Raw genomic sequence first — 22,564 nt, forward strand, 5'->3', positions numbered from 1 at the left:
TTTAGCCTTTAGGTGCCAAAGCAATTAGTTATGTTAATTGCAGGGGCCATTGCCGGTGAATGCAGGTTGAATAGAGCCAGTCAGCAGTGGATGATTGGCCAGGATCCATGCGGGGAATGGGGGGGGGGGGGAGGAGGAGGAGGAGGAGGAGGAGGAAGGAGGGGGGAAGGAGAGAGGAAGGGGGGGTGGTTATGACGTTGCCGGGCCAAAACAGAGGAGAGGACAGTGTGTGGGAAAACAGGGGAGGAGCTCGAGTCGAAAGAGAGAGATTGAGAGGGAGGGAGGCTCAGAGCCCGAGAGAGCGAGCGCGAGAGAGGACGCACATTCGACGAGAGAAAGAGAGAGAGTTAAAGACAAATAAATACATCAGCGGAGGTAGATTGAGGGATAGGAAATAGCAAGACAGACAGAGGTTCGCATGAGCGAAAGAGAAGCGGCAAAGACACGGAAAGAAAGTAACAGGGAGAGTGCGCGTGTCGTACAGCGTAGCGCTGGTCCACTCGGTTCTCTGTCTCCATCTGGGTGCCATCTGTGTCTCTGGCTCTGGCCTTCGCCACACTGGAGCTCACATATGTGGGAATGCAAACACATGCCTGACATATGAAGGCGTGGAGTCACAGAAAAGAGACAAAAAGGAAAAGGATAAGAAAGCGAAACCCCCGTCACTGCAGCGGACTTTCTCAAAGGAACTGAAGAGTGGACTCTACTAGAGTGGAGGTAGGAGAGAAGAGAGGGCATTTACACATGTGTATCTGCGTTTTCTGTGTGTGTGTGTGTGTGTGTGTGTGTGTGTGTTTCAGCGAATAATGTTTATTTTACTCTAGTTGTGAGTGATTTTTGCAAACGGTGCATTTATGTGCGTAGTGAGTGTGTGTGTGTGTGTGTGTGTGTGTGTGTGTGTCATCCTAATTCCCAGAGCGGCTCTGTACTGATGTACAGATGGTGCCTCATCCTTTCCTCTTATCTCTTCATCCTTATCTTCTGAGGTAGGAGGGATGCATTTGTGTGCCTGCGTATTTTACCGGCGCACACAAACGTCTGCTGCGATATGGATGAAATACTGATTTCTGAAGAGGCTCTGGTTATCTTGCTGTTTTTTTTTTATACGGTTATTTTCTTGAGGATAATATTTAGTTTTGAGGAATTATTCCTCAGGGGAACTGCATGGAGGTAGTCCATATGTTCCTTTTCCATTGTCTGTTTCTCTCACACCATTTAGCCACTAAATCATCTCGTAAATTAGCTGGCAATTATCAGTGTTATGGCATTATGTGTTAACATCTGTAGCAGATATTTATTTATATATATATATAAATATAAAAAGGATGCTTTGGCAAACTAATATCTGAGATTTTCTTCCCAGAAAACTTCTTTAGTGAGCCCAAAGGCAGCTCTCAACTCAACATCTCAAAACACAGAGACTTCTGTTGTTCCTTTATTTTTCCTCGCACCCCCCCCCCCCCCCCCCATTTGCTTCCACTCGTGCCAAGCAGAAGAAAAGTCAAATCCACCTGGAAGGAATATGATATGTAACCTCCCCCCCCCCCCCCCTCTGTCTAGTAATACCTCTGTAAACATCAGAAACGGCTACCACTACCGGATAAATAAACACAGCGATGTGATTGGCTCCATGTGTGAAAGGGGTTTATCTCGCTCAGCTGTCATTTACTCACATCGTGATGCATTTCTCCACATGGAAAGCATTGCAAAAGGAAATAGGTAAAGAAGACGTGTGCATCTGTTGTACAGTATCCCGGACATATGGGAAGAGGAGGGAAACTGCTGTCTGTCTTTCATGCTGTGCCTTCATGTTCCACAACACAGACATCAGTGGGAATGTGGATCCCCACAGAGTGCAACACGTCACATTGTTGCACTCTGAATCTTGCGTATAACTAACTTGAATCACAATGTAGGAACACCTTTTTCTGATATGGGTTTAACTTTTAAACCCATCTACAGTATCTTGCAGGAGAACGGTACTTTGTCTGAAAGTGTAACGAAACATGAACGCATGTTTTTGTGTGCGTGGAGTGAGGAGGTGTGTGTGTGTGTGTGTGTGTGTGTGTGAGCAGCAGACAGAGAAAAGGCAGAAGAGACCTGGCTTGTGTTACACCAGGCCAGACCAGTCCATCAGGGAGATAGGAGCGACTAACTGTTGGCTGCACAGACTCAAAGCAGGGACCCCTGTCTGGTCTGCTGGACACTGTCACACTCATGACAGCAGGCACTGTTCTGCATCTGTGTGTTCAAGGACGTGGCGTCTTATTTTATTTAGAAATGTAGTTTTGCCTCTACTTTATTCAACAGCTACCGTTTTTTTGTCGTGGATTTATGTGGCTTTGAAGTTTGTATATATGTGTGTGGTTGAGTCTAAGTGATTGTGTGTGCATGTGTGTACCAGGTGTCTCGTAGACATTGTGTCTGCTGAAGTACAAGGTTGCTCGTCTCATAGCGTTCTCCAGCCAAACTCTTTCCCCTTCCTTTTTTGACCTCCGTCCCAGCTGTGGGTTTATCTACTGAAAGTGTAGTAATAAATGTAGCAACAGACCACCATGGCCCTTGTTCACCATAGTATTATCAGAAGAATTCATGCACCGAATACCCCCTCCCCCCACGTTTTTAAAAACACACATATGGACTTACGCACGGAACAGAGCAGCTGCTTCAAGAGTTTGATGCAGGAAGTGCTCTATTAGTTCCAGTGGCGAGGACTGTGATATCTGGCCCCGGGGGTTCAATGAGAGGTTGTGTGTTTGAATGTGTGTGTGTGTGTGGACATGAAAGGGTTGGGTCAACACTTAACAGAAACCTCTCAGTCACTACAAGTAGCGCAATGAAAGATTATTTCATCACGAGGAACGTCTCCCGACAGTATAAATGGCTCTGTGTGTGTGTGTGTGTGTGTGTGTGTGTTAGTGAGTGTGCATATGCGTATCTTTGTCAATGAGCATCTAACCACCTGCGCTCCCCCCATCGCTCCTACTGCAACCCCATTGACGGGAGTCCCGCTCCTTGTGCTAAGTGCATGAGTCAGAGGTCTCTTGCAGGGGTGTAGTGACCCCTTTCTCGCCGGAGAGACCCACTCAGTGACCCAAGACAAGGACTCTATTTACTGGGCTGGTGTGGTCTGAGAGGGAAGAGTATCAGCACAGGCTCAAATTTAATTCTTCAAACAAATCAATTCAAGGTCTGAAGTTCTGAATTGAATTGTCTATTCATGGGTGTAAACACCAAGGGAACAGGTTTAAGTCAACCCTGAAAGCTGCTTGGACCATTTCTTAAACAAAAATAAATCCGGCAGTGTTGTTTTTCTGGCAACCAAATGTTAGCTATTGTTTAGTCCACCAATTTCCTACTTCAACTTTCTTCACTGGACATTTGTCTAATTATGGAAGCATGTACTCAGTTTTTCGGAGCTTGGTGGTTTGAATTGGCTGCCTTTTACTTTTCTTTTTCTTTTAATATGTGGGGTTGATGAGAGGTGAGATGTAACTGTCTGCACAGAAGTACAAGCAGGATGCATTTACACTTGTGTGTAACGTTCCTGGAAAGACTGTGTTCTTTTTCCAGTAATAAAGCCCAAAAGACAAGAGTGTGTACTCAAGAGGACGAGCAAGAGCAAAAACATTAGTGTTTTGTGTTGTTAGGTGCGTGGGTGGACCAGAAATGGGTGGTGCAAGCCTCAATCCATGTCATAGTCATTATTTTCTCTCTTTCTCTCTCTGCCTTTCACTCGTTATCCTTCTGAGAAAGTGGGTGTAGTTTGACAAACAAAAGAAAGATATTTTCATTTGCTTGGCTGACACTAAAAACTCAAAGGAGACACCCAGACATGACACTTTGTTATGTCGGAACAACAGCATAATCTTACTTCTCTATAAATACAAACTGTGTGTGTGTGTGTGTTATCAAGGCATTCGGTATACTAAAAATATACACTGTGTTCTTAAGACATACCGTTTCTGTGCCCATACAATATGCACGCACACACACACACGATGATAACACTCACCAAAACACGCCTCTGCCCACACATTCACAAACATACACTCATCCTCCGCAGCTATCTCTGTCTTATCCTCCTCAGTTGTTTTGAGCACAACTGGCCTCATTGTTTTACTTCTCTGTCTCTCAGCGGTTGTTGAGCTCTGTTCTTTCCTACAGCCGGGCTAAGCTCACACACGGCTCTGTTTATGGACTCTATGGACCATACCTACCCGCTCATCCCCAAAACCTGAGGGTGACAGATTAGTCCTCTGTACAGGCCATCCATGTATTTTGAGCGTTGCTTGTGCACTCAGACTTTTAGTGTGCTTCACAACATGTCTGACCGACAAATACATTTTCAGCCAACATAGCACACCCTCGTGACACGAAAAGGAAACCTCAAGTAGTGTGTGTGGGTGGGTGGGTGGATGGGTGGCTGTGGGTGTGTGTGGTGTGTGTGGGTGGGTGGGTGGGTGGTTTGTGTGGGTGTGTGTGTGGGTGTGGGTGTGGGAAAATACTGTTTTCTGAGTCCTAAAACTGAAAGGGAAGATCTGTAAAACAACTCGTGTACATCCATCAACCGCCATCCTGTCAAGCGACCCTGACCTTTCACCTACATTTTTATTGTACGTCTCTCTGGTGAAACGTCAGTGAAATGCCTCCAATGTAAAAGAAACAGTAACCTCTGCACAAAGCCTACCGAGTCATTGCGCAAACGTGCTCGGTCTGCGTCGAGAAGGACCGTGTAAATGTCTTCAGCATGGCCTGTGGTGATAATAACATCTGGTTGGACCTGAGCCCGAGCCATTTGGCTGTTGAGGCCTCTGACACCTGGTCTGAAACACACCCGTCTTAATGCTTGCTTTGTTTTCTCATGTCTAGAGCTCGTATTTTTGTTTTATGGACTACTGTAACTTACTACTTCAGAACGCGTGTCCGCGTGTATGCACGTCTACCGAAGTACAGAGATGAGGATGAAACGGTGTTTTTCCCCGGCTGCAGGTTAAGTTGATTGTCTGGGTTTATAATGTGTAGGAGCCACCCAGTCTTACTCCTCCAGACGCACATGATGATATACATCTTCGCTGCGTGTCAGGGGAGCTCTATAAGTCTGTTCTGACATCATGTGATTTTGTTTCACCCTGAGAGTAAACAGAAAATGAGCACAACTCCACTTTAATGCCGTTCTACTTCCCGTATTGCTGATTGTTTTTCGCTTTGCTGTCTCGGGTTTAAAGAGTCACCGGGCTCAAGATGATTGATGGGCAGGCTAACCCATTAGTTACGGAGAGGTGAGAAGGGTTGTAACCAGATAGGCATATAATCTACTGGCCCTCGGAGAAGAGAAGCTGGTGTGAGAGAGTGTGTGTGTGTGTGTGTGTGTGTGTGTGTCACAGCATTGTGCTTCGAGGTCATGATTGACATATTTGAATTGTCTCTGTTTTGTCATAGTTTGTCATTTGTGTGGGTGTGTGTACACGTGCCTCAGGCTGGGCATTTCACAGGTGTGTGTGTGTGTGTGTGTGTGAGTTACTTCAGAGATAACTGTCCTCTCTTCACTAAACCAATGACAAACCCAACACCTGGTAAATGAGGCCAACACACACACACACACACATACACACACACACATGACACACATCCCCTTCCAGATCCCTCGTGGCTCAGCTGTCTGTGACGCAGGCGTGCGTCTGTGTTTAAAGTCTTTGCCGCTCTTAATAGCACACATCCATTTGACCCAGTGACAGTGGAGCTTGGGACAGAGGTCGAATGCAACTACTCAAGTGTGTGAGTTTACATCAAATACATTTAATTTTACTACATTTGCTCTACAATTAGTCAAAATATGGGCCTTCGGGGCTAGAAGTAATAATAACCGCATAGAGTTGAGAACTGGGACGTGCTGCTGTTGAATGCTTCTAGTTTTCTTCATTTTGTCATAACATAGGGACATGGGGGTCTCGGATAATTGTTTATGTTATGGTTAATCAGAGAACCAGATATTTTTCAATGCAGTGGCTCTTCTTCGATACGGTGATAGCACGCTAAGATGCATTATCTTAGACTCTACTGTTTTGGAGTGTAGCGTCACTAGCTTAAAATCCCATGCAGTATATTCTCCCAGCGGTCTGACCTCATGTACACGTGGACACTGTCCCTTCTCGCTGTCCAGCATCTGCCAAACCTCCTCTCCCTCCTCTGCTTCCAGCGTCACATCACTGTGCCTCTTTTACGGCTCATTCTGAGCTTTTATGGACGACGTCTGTCTGCCTTGCCGTCCCCTCTTTCGTTTTCTTTCTCGCTCTGCCACTAAGTACATTTCCATCCCCGGGTCCTTTTTTCTTTTTTTTTTTTTTACAGCGGTAGTGTTATTGCAATAATTTCACTGAGTGACAAAGTCATGCGAGGGCTTCTCTCACCGCCACAGGGAAATGTGACAAGTTCACTTGAAACACACATCTGTGCCTCTCCACAAAGTCACAATGGGCCTTGTTTCCCCTACATTTCAGTTTTTCCCCCATTTCTCTTCCTCCAAAGGTGTCCCCTACTTCTACTCCCTGCGTGTATACATCTTTTGCCCCCCCACCTTTACTGTCAACCTTGCCATCTCCCCATCTCTCCCCTCCCTAGCAGAATGAGGAGCAGAGTGTTGACATTGGGTTTTTTCCAAAAATGTAGTCTACAGGGCTGGAAGGTGGTAATGAGAGCCAAGAAAAACAGCCTGGCTCGGAGTCTGACAACCAGGCTTGTCTTTCTGGTGAAACCAAATGAAAACAGTATTTTCTAGCCTTGTTATTCCCTCCCTCCCATACTGCTCTCCCTACGCACACCCCTCCTTCTCCAACTCTGGCGCCTCTAATTTTGCAGACTAATTTCTTAATAAAGTCGGTGCTTGTTTAACTCTCTTGCGCGGTCAGTTAAAGTGTTACTTTGATAATACAAAGTCAACTCTTGTCTTCAGTAGGGATTTAACACAGAACTTGATTTAAAAAGTATGGATGTATTTTGAATCTCCTGTTTAAACATACATTTGTAACGCGTATCTTGTAAAACAGTATATTACATATTGTAAAAAGCATCTGGTGAGCACTTATGTGGAATTGAGGCAAATGTATTGCGGCAACAGTTTAGGAGGTGTCAGTCCCAAGAGAGCAATAGTATGTATTAAGTTGATTGGAATAAGGAGAGGGGGACACGTGTTTTCACACATTTGACACAATGCACACACTGAAAAGTCTCTAAAATACTTAAGTCCTTGAACCTGTCCTTTTGCTTTAAGGCTATAACGACAACCTGACACCGTGTGTGTGTGTGTGTGTGTGTGTGTGTGTGTGTGTGGAGCGCAGGACAGAGGAACAGATGTGTGCTGTATTGTGGTGGTGTGCGTGGACGGACGGGGACCAGGTGCAGCCTTTGTCTCCCCGGCATTTAAGTCCACTCGCTTGCATTCAGCCGCCTCGTGCCTCCCCACCCCTCCCCTCCACGTCCTCTTCCACTCCTTGGAGGGAAGGCAGAAGTGTGTGTGTCTGTGTGGAGGAGGGGCTGCCTTGGCTTAGTGGAGGAGGCTCCAGCAGTCCCTTCTGCACCCCCCTTCTCCTCCCTCACAGGTGACTGTTGGAGGTCCCAGCTGGCCAGCTCTTGGCCGATTAGATCCATATGGTACAGGAGGAGGAGGAGGAGAGAGAAGTGCCCATCAGTTGCATGGGTGCTAAGGGAGCTGTTAGTGTGTCCCTTTTTTGCCCTTAGAAAGACAAGTTTTCTTTTTCTTTTCTTATCTCTATTTTCCACTCCATGTATGTCGAACTATTCTGTTTATATTATAATAGTATTCCCCTTAGTCCATTTTTAAATATATTGCTGTTGGTCTGCTCTCTCCTGTTTTAGTTGTTTCACTGCTATTCTGTTCAAAAGGAGGGATTCTTTGTTTGTATTAAATAGTGTAAGTTTGATGGTGGACAGGATAATGCTGTTTTATAGTCAGTTAGAAAGTTGATTAAGTTTCATGTAGCCTACAATTTAGCCTAGCTTGACACAAAGAGTAGAATCGGATGGCGAATACTAACCACTCTCAAAAAGAGTAAAGAAATAAGCTTGCATCAATGCTAAATCTCTTGCTAACTTTCAAGTTACCCACCAAAATACCCATGGCTTTGTTCAAAGTTGCGTTTGTACTGTTGGTCATAAGCTAACGCACTAAACCCCTTTGTTTAGTTTTCTTTTATAACACATTCAACACACACAATACAGTATAGGTATAAGAGCTTTAGAGTTGGGGTGAGGCTCTATGTAGCTAGGTTAGTTAGTTAGCTTGGTTTCCTTCTTGTTCCAGTGTTTGTGCTAAGCTTTATATGCCCTGTCCCTATCCTCCCGTCTATCTACTATCTAACATTCATCAGTATTCCTTAAACAAGCTGTTTTAAGGTTACATTCATTTAGCTCTGTGTGTCTGTGGATGTTAACACATCTTCTGGGCTCTCACATAGTTGTAGAATTGCTCCCTGATAAATGAGTCAGGCCTGCGTTACGTCTTCACTCACCTCATCTACAATGACAGGGCAGAGATTGCACTGGTACACACACACACACACACACACACACACACTCGACCCTACATCACCACACACCCTTGCACACACACATGCCTCGTGACTCGCAGTCGCCCGGACGTTTAAACTTCAGTGTTGAACCATGTGCTTAATGAACCCTAACACGGAACACATTTATTTATACATCACATCAAGTGTCATTTATTTGTACTGACTCAAAGCAGGTTATTCATCCTCACTTCACGTAAAGAGGTAAATGAATGTTCTCGCCACTTCATCTGTCTTGTCGTTTCCCCGTTTCATAATTTAATGGATTGTCTTCAGTCACAGTAGTGGCTCAGTGGGAATAGCCCTCTTCTGTTTCTCTCTCTCTCTCTCGCTCTCTTGCTCTCTCTCGCTGTCTCTCTCTCTCTCTCTCTCTCTCTCTCTGTCTCTCTCTCTCTCTCTGTCTCTGTCTCTGTCTCTCTCTCTGTCTCTGTCTCTGTCTCTCTCTGTCTCTTGCTCTCTGTCTCTTGCTTTCTGTCTCTCTCTCTCTCTCTGTCTCTCTCTGTCTCTCTCTGTCTCTCTGTCTGCTCTCTTCTCTCTCTCTCTCTCTCTCTATCTCTCTCTCCTCTCTCTCTCTCTCTCTCTCTCTCTCTCTCTCTCTCTCTCTCTCTCTCTCTCTCTCTGATGAACCTCATTCTAAATCATCACCTGCAGAGGCAATTAAAGCCAATTGAATGTTTTAATGCAGACGGGCGTCACCTGAAGCTGAACAAACAAGGAACACCTGGCTAGCAACGACATCCATCACCACAGATGCGTACTACCCTGCAATAACAACTGTTGTTGAAAGGTTTCCAGATTTAAATCCCGTATGCATCTGTCTGCTCACAATGTTATTCAAATAGTCTTCTATGCATCATGGCACTTCCATGTAATCTTGTTGATGTGTAGTGAGGAGCGTTGTGTACTTTGCCTTTGTTTCATTAGAGCAAAGGTGACAGGTGGCATTTAGACCAAACAAACACCCCACATCCTCTTCTTAGCCAACATTCACCTGAGTTAACGTCAGACCACTTTGTACACTAAGTGTGTGTGTGTGTGTGTGTGTGTGTGTGTGTGCTTTGTGGCCGCTGTAACAGCTGCTTTCCCTAAGAGTCCTGTGACTTCATGCGATGGACTCAGGTGCTGGTCTGCTCAGATGAAGTCATCCAGCTATGTACGCTGTCTAATTGACAAGCAGAGGCAATTCTCTATGGGCTGTCAGCACTACATGCATCGCTCACACACCTGATGTCTCCTGTTTTGGCCATTACCTCTGGCACGGCTAACACACCATGCTACATTTTAAGATTGCACGAGCACAGCTGTGACCTAATTTTCTCCGTTCTACACTGACATGGGACGCACAATAAGACACATGTTGTATCTGTTGTGCATGTGGACCCGTCAGTCAAACACAATAGGCGTACAATGAGCTTTACAAGGATGATAGTCCATTTGGACACAAAACTACCGTTCACTGCCAGTTGATGATGTGAATACATTTTCATGCAACACTATAGCTCAAGCTGAATGTCCAAATCCTTACTCGTGTGTATATTTGAAGTTGTTTACATGGTAACAGTCTTGACACTGAGGCCATATGTCCCGTTGATTCTGTTATTGAGATGTCAGTCTAATTTCCTGGCCATATGGATGGATTGTGTGTAGCTTTGGAACCGATGTGTGAGCGTGCCGAAGGGTGCTTCCTGCGGTGCACTGGCAGACCGCGTGTGTGGTGGGTACGAGAGTCCAAATGTCTGCATAGATCCCTCCTTCCTGCCCCCCTGTGTTGGTGAACAGGTGGAGCGATGACAGGCAGGCCACAGGGCTGAGAGAATGAGAGGGTAGGGGCATGTAGCACCCAATAATGTAATCATTTCCTGAAAATGCAAAAACACATTATTGGGAATGTATTTCTTTTTTGAGGCTGCCTTGCAATCACGTGACTTCTTACAATGTCTGTTGTCGTCGCCGCCATGTTGGGTACCCATGTTACATGTTACATGATACTGACCTTTCATTTCATGACATTTACCTCTACCTAGTGCACCATCACTCTCCACACACCGCGCAGGTACTTTGCTGCTGGCTGGGTCATTGAACAGCAGTCAGAACATGTTATAACATCCTTGGTCAAGTTATTACAATGCCGGGTGTTATTACATGTTAAGGTGTTTGCAGCACATTCCACTAGATTGCAGGGAAAGAGAGGGTGAAGAGGACAGCAGAGAACAGTCACAACTGTGTAATGAGTGGCAGACATGGCAGATGAGTTGCATAGTGCAGATTGAGAAAGTGTGCATATTGACTGTCGGGGAACAATCAGGGCTAAAACATGTGTTCTTGTATATTCACATATTGTATACTCTTGTAATTGAATTCTCACAAACTCACAACATCTAAAAATGCTTTTTATTAATTTAATGGGTGTAATTCCTCCTTTTGAGATCTCATGAGTTACCTACTGACAGCTTAAACCTTCCAATTTAGGCATTTATAAACTGGGACCCTGTGGCTCAAGGCCATGCAGAGTTCATAGCTGTGAAAAATATATAATGGGTGCCATTGAAGCCAAAGCCCTAAAACCATGAAACCACATTTAAAAAGCTGCTCTCTGCTGACCCATGACCTGTGAGACCATGCTTGTCTATTAATCGTCCATTCTTGAAGCAGTTAGAACAGTCTGATCCACTCTAAATGGAGACGGGACCCGGCCTTCACGGATCTCCAGGAGACAAAGACGGCTTCTGATCCCACATCTCCCCACCGCCACACCCCCATTTCACTTTCTCCATACCCCTTATCTGGTGGTCTCATTCAGCGGCAATAGCATATTGAGAAGTTGCGTTTAACATTCAAAAGCTTTGCCGATCTTGTTAGTAAAGCGTGAAATAACCCCGTCCCTTTCACTCTCCGTCTCCCCCCCCCCCCCCAATGAGCTCAATGAGGGGGCATTCTTCTCCCACACAATAGTCTTCTTCAGCATTTCTTCTGTTATTGATCTGAATGGTTGGGAGTGAGGGGCTAAACTTGAGACATCTGGCTCTTTGATGGGGGGGTGCAGGGTGGTTGGTGCCCTGACAGTATGTGTTGTATGATGTGAAGTGGGTTGTGCGGCCAGAGGGGGGGGGGGGGGGCATTTTTGTTCTTCTTTTGTAGCTATAGACCTAAAGCTTATGCATTGATTTAAACTATTGAGCTTATAGGGGAAAACAAAAGTGGCCTTTTTATTTGCTTGTTTATTTGTGTCATGTGGACGGACGCCTTACTATTTTCACAAGTGTTCTGGTCTTTGACCCACAGCCAACCTCTCTCTCCTCTTCCCCACTCTGCAGACAGTAGAGAGAAGAAGAGCCCTGCCATGCCCGGTTCTCCTGTGGATGCTAAGACTCATTCTAGATCAGCCCCCAGCAGCAGCACCAGCTCCACGATGCCACCCCTGCCTTCTGTCAACCCCAGTGGCCCTCGCCCGGCCTCCTTCTCCACCACAGCATGTAAGGGTCATTCTGGAGTTTCTTTGATCCTTCTCTTGTCGTTTCCATCTCAAAGTTCCTATTTATACTCATAAGCTAAATGCACAACTGGTGCAGGGATAATATTAATTTCTTCCCTTTTCTTCCCAAGTGACCAATGGGAATCATCATTCCCCACCAACCCTGAATGCCGTGCCATCTCCACCGCAGCGTTACAGCAACGGACCATCCTCTTCCTCTTCCTCATCGCTTGCTAACCAACAGCTGCCGGCCACCTGTGGGGCTCGCCAGCTGAGCAAGCTGAAACGTTTCCTGACCACGCTGCAGCAGTTTGGCAACGACATCTCACCTGAGATCGGAGACAGTGTCCGGAGCCTGGTTCTGGCCCTCGTGGTAAGTTTTTTTTGTGTAAAAGATGATTTCTCGTAGTCAATATATCTGGTATTTTGTCACGTCTTGAATCGACTGATTTCTTCAACCTCACTTTCTCTGTCTCCTAGAATTCGACAGTTACCATTGAGGAGTTCCATTCACGGCTTCAGGAGGCCACCAACTTCCCCTTACGGCCCTTTGTTATTCCTTTTCTCAAGGTAAACACATCTCCAACGTCCCCTCCATCTTCCCATATTTGCTTTGTATTATTCATTTGGACTACTTCCTTTTTGTCCTTTGCAGCAGTGTTTTTCTTCCCCCGTCTTTAGTTTAGTTTGAAACATTTCACCCTGTGATTAGCCCCTCTGAAAGCATCACTTCTCTCGGCTGAGGTTCTCAACCAATTGCGCGTTATTAATCGCAGAATAACAAGTGACAAAGAGAAGGTCCTTGACATCAACATGACCCTCATTCAGTATGATCTCAATAATCTACGGGCCATCGCATGCGTGCGAGTCATGATGGAAAAGTAATCATTTCATCACATTTTATGACGGTGTCTCCAGGATCCAATGCAGTAGTCTATAAATAGTGCATGTATGTAGCTGTTCTAATTGAATAAACAGCTTCTTCTCCGCCGTTCAAAGTTACTATTGAGACTTTTGCGTGTTGACTTGACAAGCAACAGATGAGTGCGTGTGTTAAACTGCCTCCCGAGCCCTTTTGTAACCAGGGGAGTCTGCAAGAGTATACTTTTTAGGAGCTCCCCTCAGTAAAGCAGACCATAAATCTTCAGTCAGTTGTACCGCTGTAACTTCAAGCGCTTTGAATCTGCTCTTTTTCCACACTTACCTCTTAGTCACCTTTGGAGCCCCTCCATCTGTCTGCCTGAGACAAGAAACCTCTGTTCCCCCTCCTTCTACTCATTTATTACGAGGGGGTGGGGTCCCCACAACTTAATTCCAACTTCTCGAGCGTAGTCCGTCTTAAGAAAGCGAGAAATAGTAGAGGAGAAATAGACAGACAGATGGGACACAGTTAGGAGCTGAAGAAGTGGAAAAGAAAGAGAGGTGGGTGAGGAGGAGAGAAGGAAAAGTGGGAACTCGGAAGTGTGAAACATGCCTATAAAGTGTTCCCTTCCCTTTTTTATGGGCTTCAGTTTGCCATATGGAGCCGCTGTCCTGTTAAAAGAGCATTCAGCTGCCGAGGCGCCGCCAATCTAGCATCCGCCCCGCTGAACCCCGGAGAGCCCTCTGCTCAACTGACACACAGCACATGTGTCCGCTAGCTGGGCCCCAGGGGAAGAATGGAGGCATGGGAGACGGGCAAAAGAGTGCACAGGGGTGTGACTCGAGAGTAGACCATAAAGCAGAGGTATCAGCATCTTTGTGAAGAAGGTACAGCTATAGGGAGAGATGATGTAGCTAGTGGAGACGGAGCAGGGAAGATCATAGGAGAAGGTTGTAGAGGTTTACAGAATCTGCGAGGTAATGGCTGGAAGCGCTACATGATAGGAGGTCAGAGTCACAAAATGAGAACGGCATGGTTATTTAGTTGGTTTCTCAAGAAGAGGGAGAATGAGGGAGTGAGGAAGTGGCGTAATTGCAAACACACCAGAGTCTGTTCCTAATTTGGGGAAATGCAGGGAACAAAAGCGAGATGGAAAGATAGGACGGAGACAGTCGCAGATAAACATGTAACAAAAGAAGAAGAGAGAGAGAAGGTAAGGAATGAGGGAGAAGTGGAGTCTGTGTATCATTTGTTATGAAATGTTTTCTAAGTTTATAAGCCTTTTTATATCTATTCTGCGATCGACGTAGTGTGCTTTGTAACCAACGTCAGCAGCGGCGCACAAAACACATTTTCATTTGAGCCAGGGAAGCCACAAGCCAGCATGGAGGCAGCCACAGAACAACACCCAGAGCCAAATTGAGCCTTACAGCCAGACCTCAAGGAGTCAGTGCCCCCCACTTAAAACCCCCCTACTCCCACTACGGCGTCTTCCCCGGGAGGCATAATGTACACTGTGTCTCCTAGCGCTGTGACAGTGTGCTGGTGGTCTGCTGGCTTCAGATCTCCCCTCCACTACTTTAATTACAAGCTGACTGGTGCTTCTCGATTTCTGTTGCTCTCTATCTACCTCTGAATGAGGGTGTGAGGTGCGACTGACGTGCGACTGACATGTGACCTGGTGCAATAATGTTTAATCATATAGGGAGATTTCTTTAAATTTGACTTCCCAGTCTTTACACTCTTCTGCAAATTAGAACGAAACCTCACCAATTTCTTTCTTTCTTGGCAGGCAAACCTTCCCCTTCTGCAGAGGGAGCTACTCCACTGTGCACGGGCAGCCAAGCAGACCCCGGCCCAGTATCTGTCCCAGCATGAGCATCTCCTGCTGAGCACCACCATGGCCTCCTCCCCAGACTCTTCTGAGCTGCTGATGGAGCCTCCGGAGGCCGTTACCAAGAGACACAGCCCCAACAGGTTAGATAAGAGTATATGTTATAAGTGGAAGTACACATATACAGCTGTCATCCTTCTGTTACATTTTCTTTTTTTTAACCGCCAACTGCCCTCTCTTCTCCAGAGCTAAGGAGAACGGTTTCCACGAACGTCCACCGGCAGCCATGGAGCCCGCCGCCAAACGCATTTGCACCATCAGTCCCGCTCCCCGACACAGCCCCGCCCACCCGCTGCCCCTCAGCGCCCAGCTTCACCCGACCCCTCCGCCCTTGCAGCACTACGCCCTGGATGACATTGCAGCACCGCACATCCTACACCGCGAGCACAGCCAGCGCATGTTGGAGATCCGCGAGCTCAAAGACAGACCCAGACTCCCTGGTACGTGAAGGCTTAACACGTTATTTTCTGGGGGGTTTTCCGCCTCATTTTGTGCCAGTAACGCATGATAGTCTTACGCTAACATACATCCTGACATGAAACCAGTTATCAAATCACACAAGCTCGAATTATTCAACAAATAACATTCCTGCAAATCACTCTTTTACTTTAATCTGGTTCTTCACAGTGGAGTGAGTAGAGTGGCTGAAAACACACACATTTATTCTGTGAGCGATAACGGGTGGTCTGTGTGTTTGTGTAGCCGTCCCTGTATATATCTCTGGAGTCTACACGTGTGTATAAACAGAGCCATACTGTCCAGGCAGGGAGGGTTGGATCTACTCTGGTGTATATCTACCCTCCATTTGGGGCCTGTCAGCACGCAGTGGAAACAGCAGTAGCTCACAGACACAGGCGCACACACACGTACAGAAACACACCTTGATATGTTCATGGTAGAGGTGCTGTGTTTACGAGGCCTTAGTCCCTTGTCTGACAGCCTCCCGCCCGCCTGCCGCCACTTAACTCGTAGGCACACACACACACACACACACACACACACACACACACACACACACACACACACACACACACACACACACACACACACACACACACATAAACACATCAGTCCACACACTCGTGGCTTTGAACTGATGAACACTGATGAGAACCAGGAGTAGAGAAGAGGTCGAGGGGAAGGCGCGTGTGTGTGTGTGTGTGTGTGTGTGTGTGTGTGCGTGCGTGCGTGCACATGAAGGAATCATTATTCTTTTCAGCAGGCCTAGTGTGCATGCGGCTTCTTGTTGGCTGTTTGTTACTCCATTTTAAGAGATTGTGGTGTGCTAATTTCTAAGTGTGTGTCTCCGACATGTATCACAAAGTTCCTCGGGCTCTGCATGAGCACACGCTTGTGTGTGCAAACCTTTATTACTGTAAAATGTACAATTAGATATTGCTTATGTCACAGTGTTGTGTAACAACTGAATTGGAATCAGATAGTTTGGTAAATAAGTGTGTGTGTGTGTGTGTGTGTGTGTGTGTGTGTGTGTGTGTGTGTGTGTGTGTGTGTGTGTGTGTGTGTGTGTAATGGTCCACAGTGAGTGTCAGCCCGGCTGGTTGTGTTTAGAAGTGGAGCCACTCCACTCAGCCTGAGTGTCTCCCTACTGGAATGCTGTGAGCTCCAGAAGGGGAGGTGCTAAGGGAGACGTTTGGGGAGTGTGTGTGTCTGCGTGTGTGTGTGTGTGTGTGTGTGTGTGTGTGTGTGCATGTGTGGTTGACAGCTGACTTCCAGATGTGTGCAGGCTCTGGATGCTGGAAGTCTGTTTTGCATCACAGGCTTCTCCTTTTCTCTTTCACCCCACCTTTCTCGCTCACAATCCCCCCACAATATTTTGTTGTTGCTCTCCATTTACTTTACCTCATTGCTGTCACTCTTAAGTCTGTATGTAAGAAGGGGCTGCCTTCTTTAAGTCACATCTCTTCTGCTATGTGAGGAAAATATTAAATCCAAATGTATGACCATCACAATAAATCTTGTGTTAAAAATAATGATTTTCTTTTGTCGTCTTAAAAAAAAAAAGCCCAGATTTGCCACAGATACCGACACAAACACAACTTTCACTCACTTACTGTCGCTTGTGGCTTCTTTTTATATTAAAAAGAATGTTAATCACATTGGCCTGTGGTTTTTCTTGTGTGTGTGTTTTAATCAGGTACTAACGGGGGCTACCGCGAGGAGCCGGTGGACCACAGACTGACAGACAGAGAGTGGGCTGATGAATGGAGGCATCTGGACCATGTAAGTCTGCAGACAGGCACCACTACTGCTAATGGGTTATACAGAAATGTAATTTGCTTTACCGGGATCCTACGATAAAGAGTTTTTAACTTCTCACATGAACGCTATGACAGAATCTACAGCAAATCTGGATGTTATACATTGAAACAAGGAATTTGTGTTTCTTGAAACGATAACCTGCCGAAACACACTCTCCTCAAACGATATTACATTTAAGGAGCAGTCAATGAACGGTGTCCGTCTCGATCCTCCCAGGTGTTGAACTGCATTGTGGACATGGTGGAAAAGACACGGAGGTCAGTGAGCGTGCTCAGGCGGTGCCAGGAGTCAGATCGTGAGGAGCTCAACTACTGGAGACGGCGCTCGAGCGAGCAGGAGGACCCACGTAAAGGAGGCTCCGGCTCCGCCCCCTTCTCCAAGACGCACAGCCCCCACTCTGCAGAGTCGGGTAGGTACAGCTATTTTCAATTAAAATAATGTTGGACTGCTGCAGGAAACGGTCATTATTTTGTAATTTCTGTGATTGTTCTATTGTTCTCCACAAGAGAAGATTGCAAATGTATTATTATTATAATTATCTGCCATGCATCGCCCAAGATTTGAGAACGTATGCCCTCGCAGGAGCGCAACAGTGAATAGAATTGATTTCTGAATGCTGGACACTGATTTGGGTGAACTGATCCTTTTTTATGTAAAAGCTTCATGAATGAGCATCAATCTCAGATCCTCGAAAAATGTATATGTTGGCAATCCACACTCCTGAGGCTACACATGCAAAACCTGAACTGAAATGCCAAGTGTATTCTGAACAATAAGATTTAATGAATTGAATAACCTGAGGTATAGTTTACTGGACATAATACTGAAAGGTCTGAACAACAACCAGGACAGACTTTCTTCTACTTCATACTAGTTCACGCCGTCTAGTGGTCATCAGTAGAATTGCATCTCAGTCACACTATCAGTGAGTCCCCCCACAGTGAGTCCCTCCACAGTGAGTCCCTCCACAGTGAGTCCCCCCACAGTGAGTCCCTCCACAGTGAGTCCCTCCACAGTGAGTCCCTCCACAGTGAGTCCCTCCATAGTGAGTCCCTCCACAGTGAGTCCCTCCACAGTGAGTCCCTCCACAGTGAGTCCCCCCACAGTGAGTCCCTTCACAGTGAGTCCCCCCACAGTGAGTCCCTCCACAGTGAGTCCCCCCACAGTGAGTCCCTCCACAGTGAGTCCCTCCACAGTGAGTCCCTCCACAGTGAGTCCCTCCACAGTGAGTCCCCCCACAGTGAGTCCCTTCACAGTGAGTCCCCCCACAGTGAGTCCCTCCACAGTGAGTCCCTCCACAGTGAGTCCCTCCACAGTGAGTCCCCTCCATAGTGAGTCCCTCCACAGTGAGTCCCTCCACAGTGAGTCCCCCCACAGTGAGTCCCCCCCCAGTCTGTTGTGTACTGGCACGGTTCTCTCTGAGTGCCAGCCTTGCCTCCCCCCTGCTGGTCCATAGTCACAGACAGGTGCCAGGACTGGCCTCGGCCATATCGGCCACAGAAGGGCTGTTCTGCCGTCCTGCAGGCTCAGAGACCCAGAGCTGGCTGACTTGCCTGAGCACCATCTGGGCCCCCAGCCGGGAAGCCTGCCTGCCTGCCTGCCTGTCTGCCTGCCCGCCTGGGCTCGAGCTGAGGAAGACTGCAGTGGGGGTGGAAATGGCGACAGAGAGGGTGTACGCAGGCTCAGTTGAAGAGGGAGACGATGTAAATGAAGGAAAAAGAGAGAAAAAGCGGCAGTGACACGGAAGATATAAGAGATGAGGAAAAAGGAGATGAGCCAGGTGGCAGTGTTGGAGAGGCAGAGCACAGTAGCGACACAGAAATGACTTGAGATGCAGCGAGAGAGAAAGAGAGAGAGATTTGAGGGAACAGACAGAATGTTGACACAGCTTGTTGGTCTGCAATTCCCCTCCGAGCCAAACACATTCCTTTATAAAGCTGTCAGATCTCACATCAGTCCAAGACTCTGACAAACAGCAATTACGTTGGTATATGCGGACGTGTTTGCATCAAGGACAACATAAAAGAGCAGACGACAAAGATAATAGCGCTGCATGCCTCTGGGGGCCTTTCTTTGTGGTCACCTGTTACCTTAATTGAGCTGTCAGTCACAAAGTCAGCCAGTATTTTAACAATGAATCATCTTAATATCTTTTATAAGCCTTGGCAGGTGCTAATCCCTTCTGTCTCTGCTTTCCCGCAGACTCCCAGCGCGACTTTGCTCCGCGGCCAGGCTCAGCATACGTTACAGATGAGATCTGGAGGAAAGCCGGTAAGAACACCATCATATTTGATGTGTTATTGAAAGAAATGTTAGAAACAAAGGCAATCGTAGAAGTATTATTCGAGATTACAGATAAAAATGAATGTTTGAAACACACGTAACATGTTTCTTTCACTGGTTGTCCTGATTTTTAAACGCTTGTCTCCTCTGATGTGCAGAAGAAGCGGTGAACGAGGTGAAGCGTCAGGCCATGGATGAGGTCCAGAAGGCAGTAGCAGAGGCTGAGCAGAAGGCTTTTGAAATGATTTCTTCTGAGAGGGCTAAGATGGAAAAGACTCTGGCCGATGCGAAGAAGAAGGCTCAAGCGGACGCCGTCTTGGTCATCAATGAACAGGAGGATTCCAGTGAGGTGAGCAGAGATAGAGATTGTGGCGAGTCTGTGAAGTAGACGCATACATTCATCTTACAATTAGACGGACGCAGTCACACTTAAAGCTGCTAAAATCGGATCAAATGGCTACATCTTAAGTGACACGGGACGACTCTGTTGTTCCACTCAGCTCTACTGAGCTTCACAGTATCTTTCCTCTCACTGTTTTGGTTTTCTGCCACGCAACTTCACATATTTGGTTCACTGTCATCAGTGTTGCAATACGGACAGCTGTTTTTTCAGTGAAAGAAACTTCACGGTTAGCGATTTGTCCAGCACCAAACAGCAGACAGACAAAGACACAGTGGAGCCTCTTCAGCAGCCAACACGTCAGATATTTCCCTTCAGGTGGAGACCAAAAACAGAGCGCAAAGGAGAGTGAATATCGCACTTAAATTCATCAGGTGGCCAGGAACACAACTCAAAAATAAAAATCATATGTCAATGTTAAGTTCACAGCTTTTTTCACTCTTCTTTTGGAAGAGGCTTCCCTATACAAAGACACACGTCTGCATGTGAGACACTTCATTCCCGTCTTTTTAAATTCCTGTAGATAATTAAAGTCGTCTTTTCTTTCTTCCTCAGTGTTGCTGGAATTGTGGCCGCAAAGCCAGCGAGACATGCAGCGGCTGCAACGCCGCGCGCTACTGCGGCTCCTTCTGCCAGCACAAAGACTGGGAGAGGCATCACCTCATCTGCAGCCCGGGACTTCAGGCTCAACCCAAACCGGTTTCTGCCATCACCGCAAGCAGGGCAGCTGCCGCGGCCACAGCGACAGCAGCAGCGGCAGCCGGGGTGTCTCCTGCCGGTCTGGCCGGGGTCAAGGCACCCGACGGCGTCGCTTCGGTCTCCAGTCCCGGCGGAGAGAAGGCTTCGGTGGCTTCTCGCTCGTCCACCCCTTCCACCCCCGCCTCGGCCCCCGAGACTAACGGACACTAAGAACTGAAGGGCGTCAGCAGTGCACAGTGTCACCTATCCTCTTTCTTACCGGGAAAAGAGTTGAATGAGCAGAAAGAGGCGACTGTTTGTGGGTTAAGTTAGGATAACAGATTCTTCATCATACTCTTTTTTTGGCAGGAAAAAAAAAGGACAGATTATAGATGACTGAGTGATATGTCAACTGGGACTTTGGCTTTGGCAAAGAAAAGAAGGACTCGTCTCGAATGCATCTATTGGATGAACAGATCTCCCTAACAGATGGAAACGTGTTTGTCTTCGTCCAAAAAAGCCCAAATGTTGGACCTGCGAGCGGCGGGGAAAAAAAAAAACTGACGATTGATCTCAGTTTATCTCTGGCCGAGGGGAGGAAGTTATAAAAGAGAGGCGTATGAGAAAAGACAGAGGAGATTCTTTTTAACGAAACGCCTCCCCCACAGACCAATATTCTCACTTTTGTTGTGTATAGATTTAAGATAGGGAGGTGGGTGGTGGTGGTGGGGAATGTAAACGGTGTAATAGTACCAGCCATAAAGCATCTGTCTTTCGTCCTGTAGGAAAGATGTGAGAGTAGACTGCGCGTACGAGTCGCCTCCGCAGCTCCTCCTGTATACTGTACATACATATTTGCTCGCCAACTTCTTGTCAGGTTTTCCTATGTGTGACTGCGTGTGTCAAACGGTCGTGCCGTCGGTGAATATTGTACAGCATATGATAACTTTTGTCAAAAAGCAATATTAAAGTGAAGTGTTCAGGTATCTCGAGCCGTTTCTGCATCACCAAAGTCGCTAAAGAGAGAGATAATTATACACTAACCCCACATCGCATCTACTTTTTATAATGAGGGTCACTATTTTTCATTACTGATCATCAGACATCCGCAAAGAACCGAGAGAAAAGGCGATGGTGATTTGGATCAAGTAAGCGCGGGAAGATGGAAGTTAAGTTTCATTTTGGCACTTGTTCGCGTCACCAGTCGTGTATGACGGGGGTCGGACGTCGCTCTAAATCTTCCACCATTGCAATATTTGCATCAGGGGTTCGTAATACAGCTTTTTTTTTTTAAGTAAAGTTTTCAACAACAGGAGAGATGAGGGATGACGGTTAAATCTCTTTGACTTGTTTTTGAAATGACCAAAATAGAGAAAGTTGTCACCGGTGCTTACGTTGCAGTGGTGCGGTCTTTAGAGCGGCGACTGTGTCCCGCGGAGAATCTCAGGAGCTGAACTGTATTTGTATGTACAGATCATTCTTTTCTTTTGTCGCAGTCAAGTCAAAGGTTTTAGCGAGGAACTTTGATTTGTCGTGCTCGGCCGTTACCGTCACATTGTTCTTGTTGTTGTTGTTGTTGTTCGTTGTAAGATGACTTTGTAAAGAATATTATGAGAGAATGCCTTTATTTTGTGAGCCACGATCTTCTTCCTTCTTTAAACACGTTCTTTTGTTTTGAGGCGTAACTTCATATGGAAAAAGATATCTTGACATGAAGTATGAAATAAAGAAATAGAATTGCTTCAAAATTGTTTTTTTTTTGTCTTTTTCTCTGATTTCCTTTTTTTTAATTAGGAATAGTTGATGAAATAAACAATTATAAATGAAGTTAAGTATCAAATTAAACACCAGTGCATGAATATAGAACGATATATCCTCCTCTCTGACATGAAATTAAAATGTCTTATATACTGCCACAGTCGGTAGATAATTATATAACTGAAATATTAATCAAAAATATAATCTGCTATAGTCGCTGAATAAGAAACTCCAGGCTACATATCCATACAAATATAATCAATTATACATAATCCAATCTAGAGTCTGGTATTTTAAATTGTTTAGTTTAATCAGCATTTATTGGTGTTGTATTACGTCTTTGCTGAGAACT

General features: G+C 46.2%; 1 protein-coding gene across 1 annotated transcript; it reads left to right on the plus strand.

Moving 5' to 3' along the window:
- Positions 1-246: 246 nt before the first annotated feature.
- cbfa2t2 (CBFA2/RUNX1 partner transcriptional co-repressor 2) lies at positions 247-22,195 on the plus strand. The gene is made up of 11 exons (XM_029432395.1): positions 247-717; positions 11,900-12,058; positions 12,189-12,430; positions 12,538-12,627; positions 14,712-14,896; positions 15,000-15,253; positions 16,969-17,054; positions 17,310-17,502; positions 19,296-19,364; positions 19,535-19,725; positions 20,332-22,195. The coding sequence occupies exons 2-11, from the start codon at positions 11,926-11,928 to the stop codon at positions 20,683-20,685; spliced, it is 1,797 nt and encodes a 598-aa protein (XP_029288255.1). The 5' UTR covers positions 247-717; positions 11,900-11,925; the 3' UTR covers positions 20,686-22,195.
- The last annotated feature ends 369 nt before the right edge of the window (positions 22,196-22,564 follow it).

This window comes from Cottoperca gobio, chromosome 5, assembly GCF_900634415.1.
Source record: "Cottoperca gobio chromosome 5, fCotGob3.1, whole genome shotgun sequence".
NCBI lineage: Eukaryota > Metazoa > Chordata > Actinopteri > Perciformes > Bovichtidae > Cottoperca > Cottoperca gobio.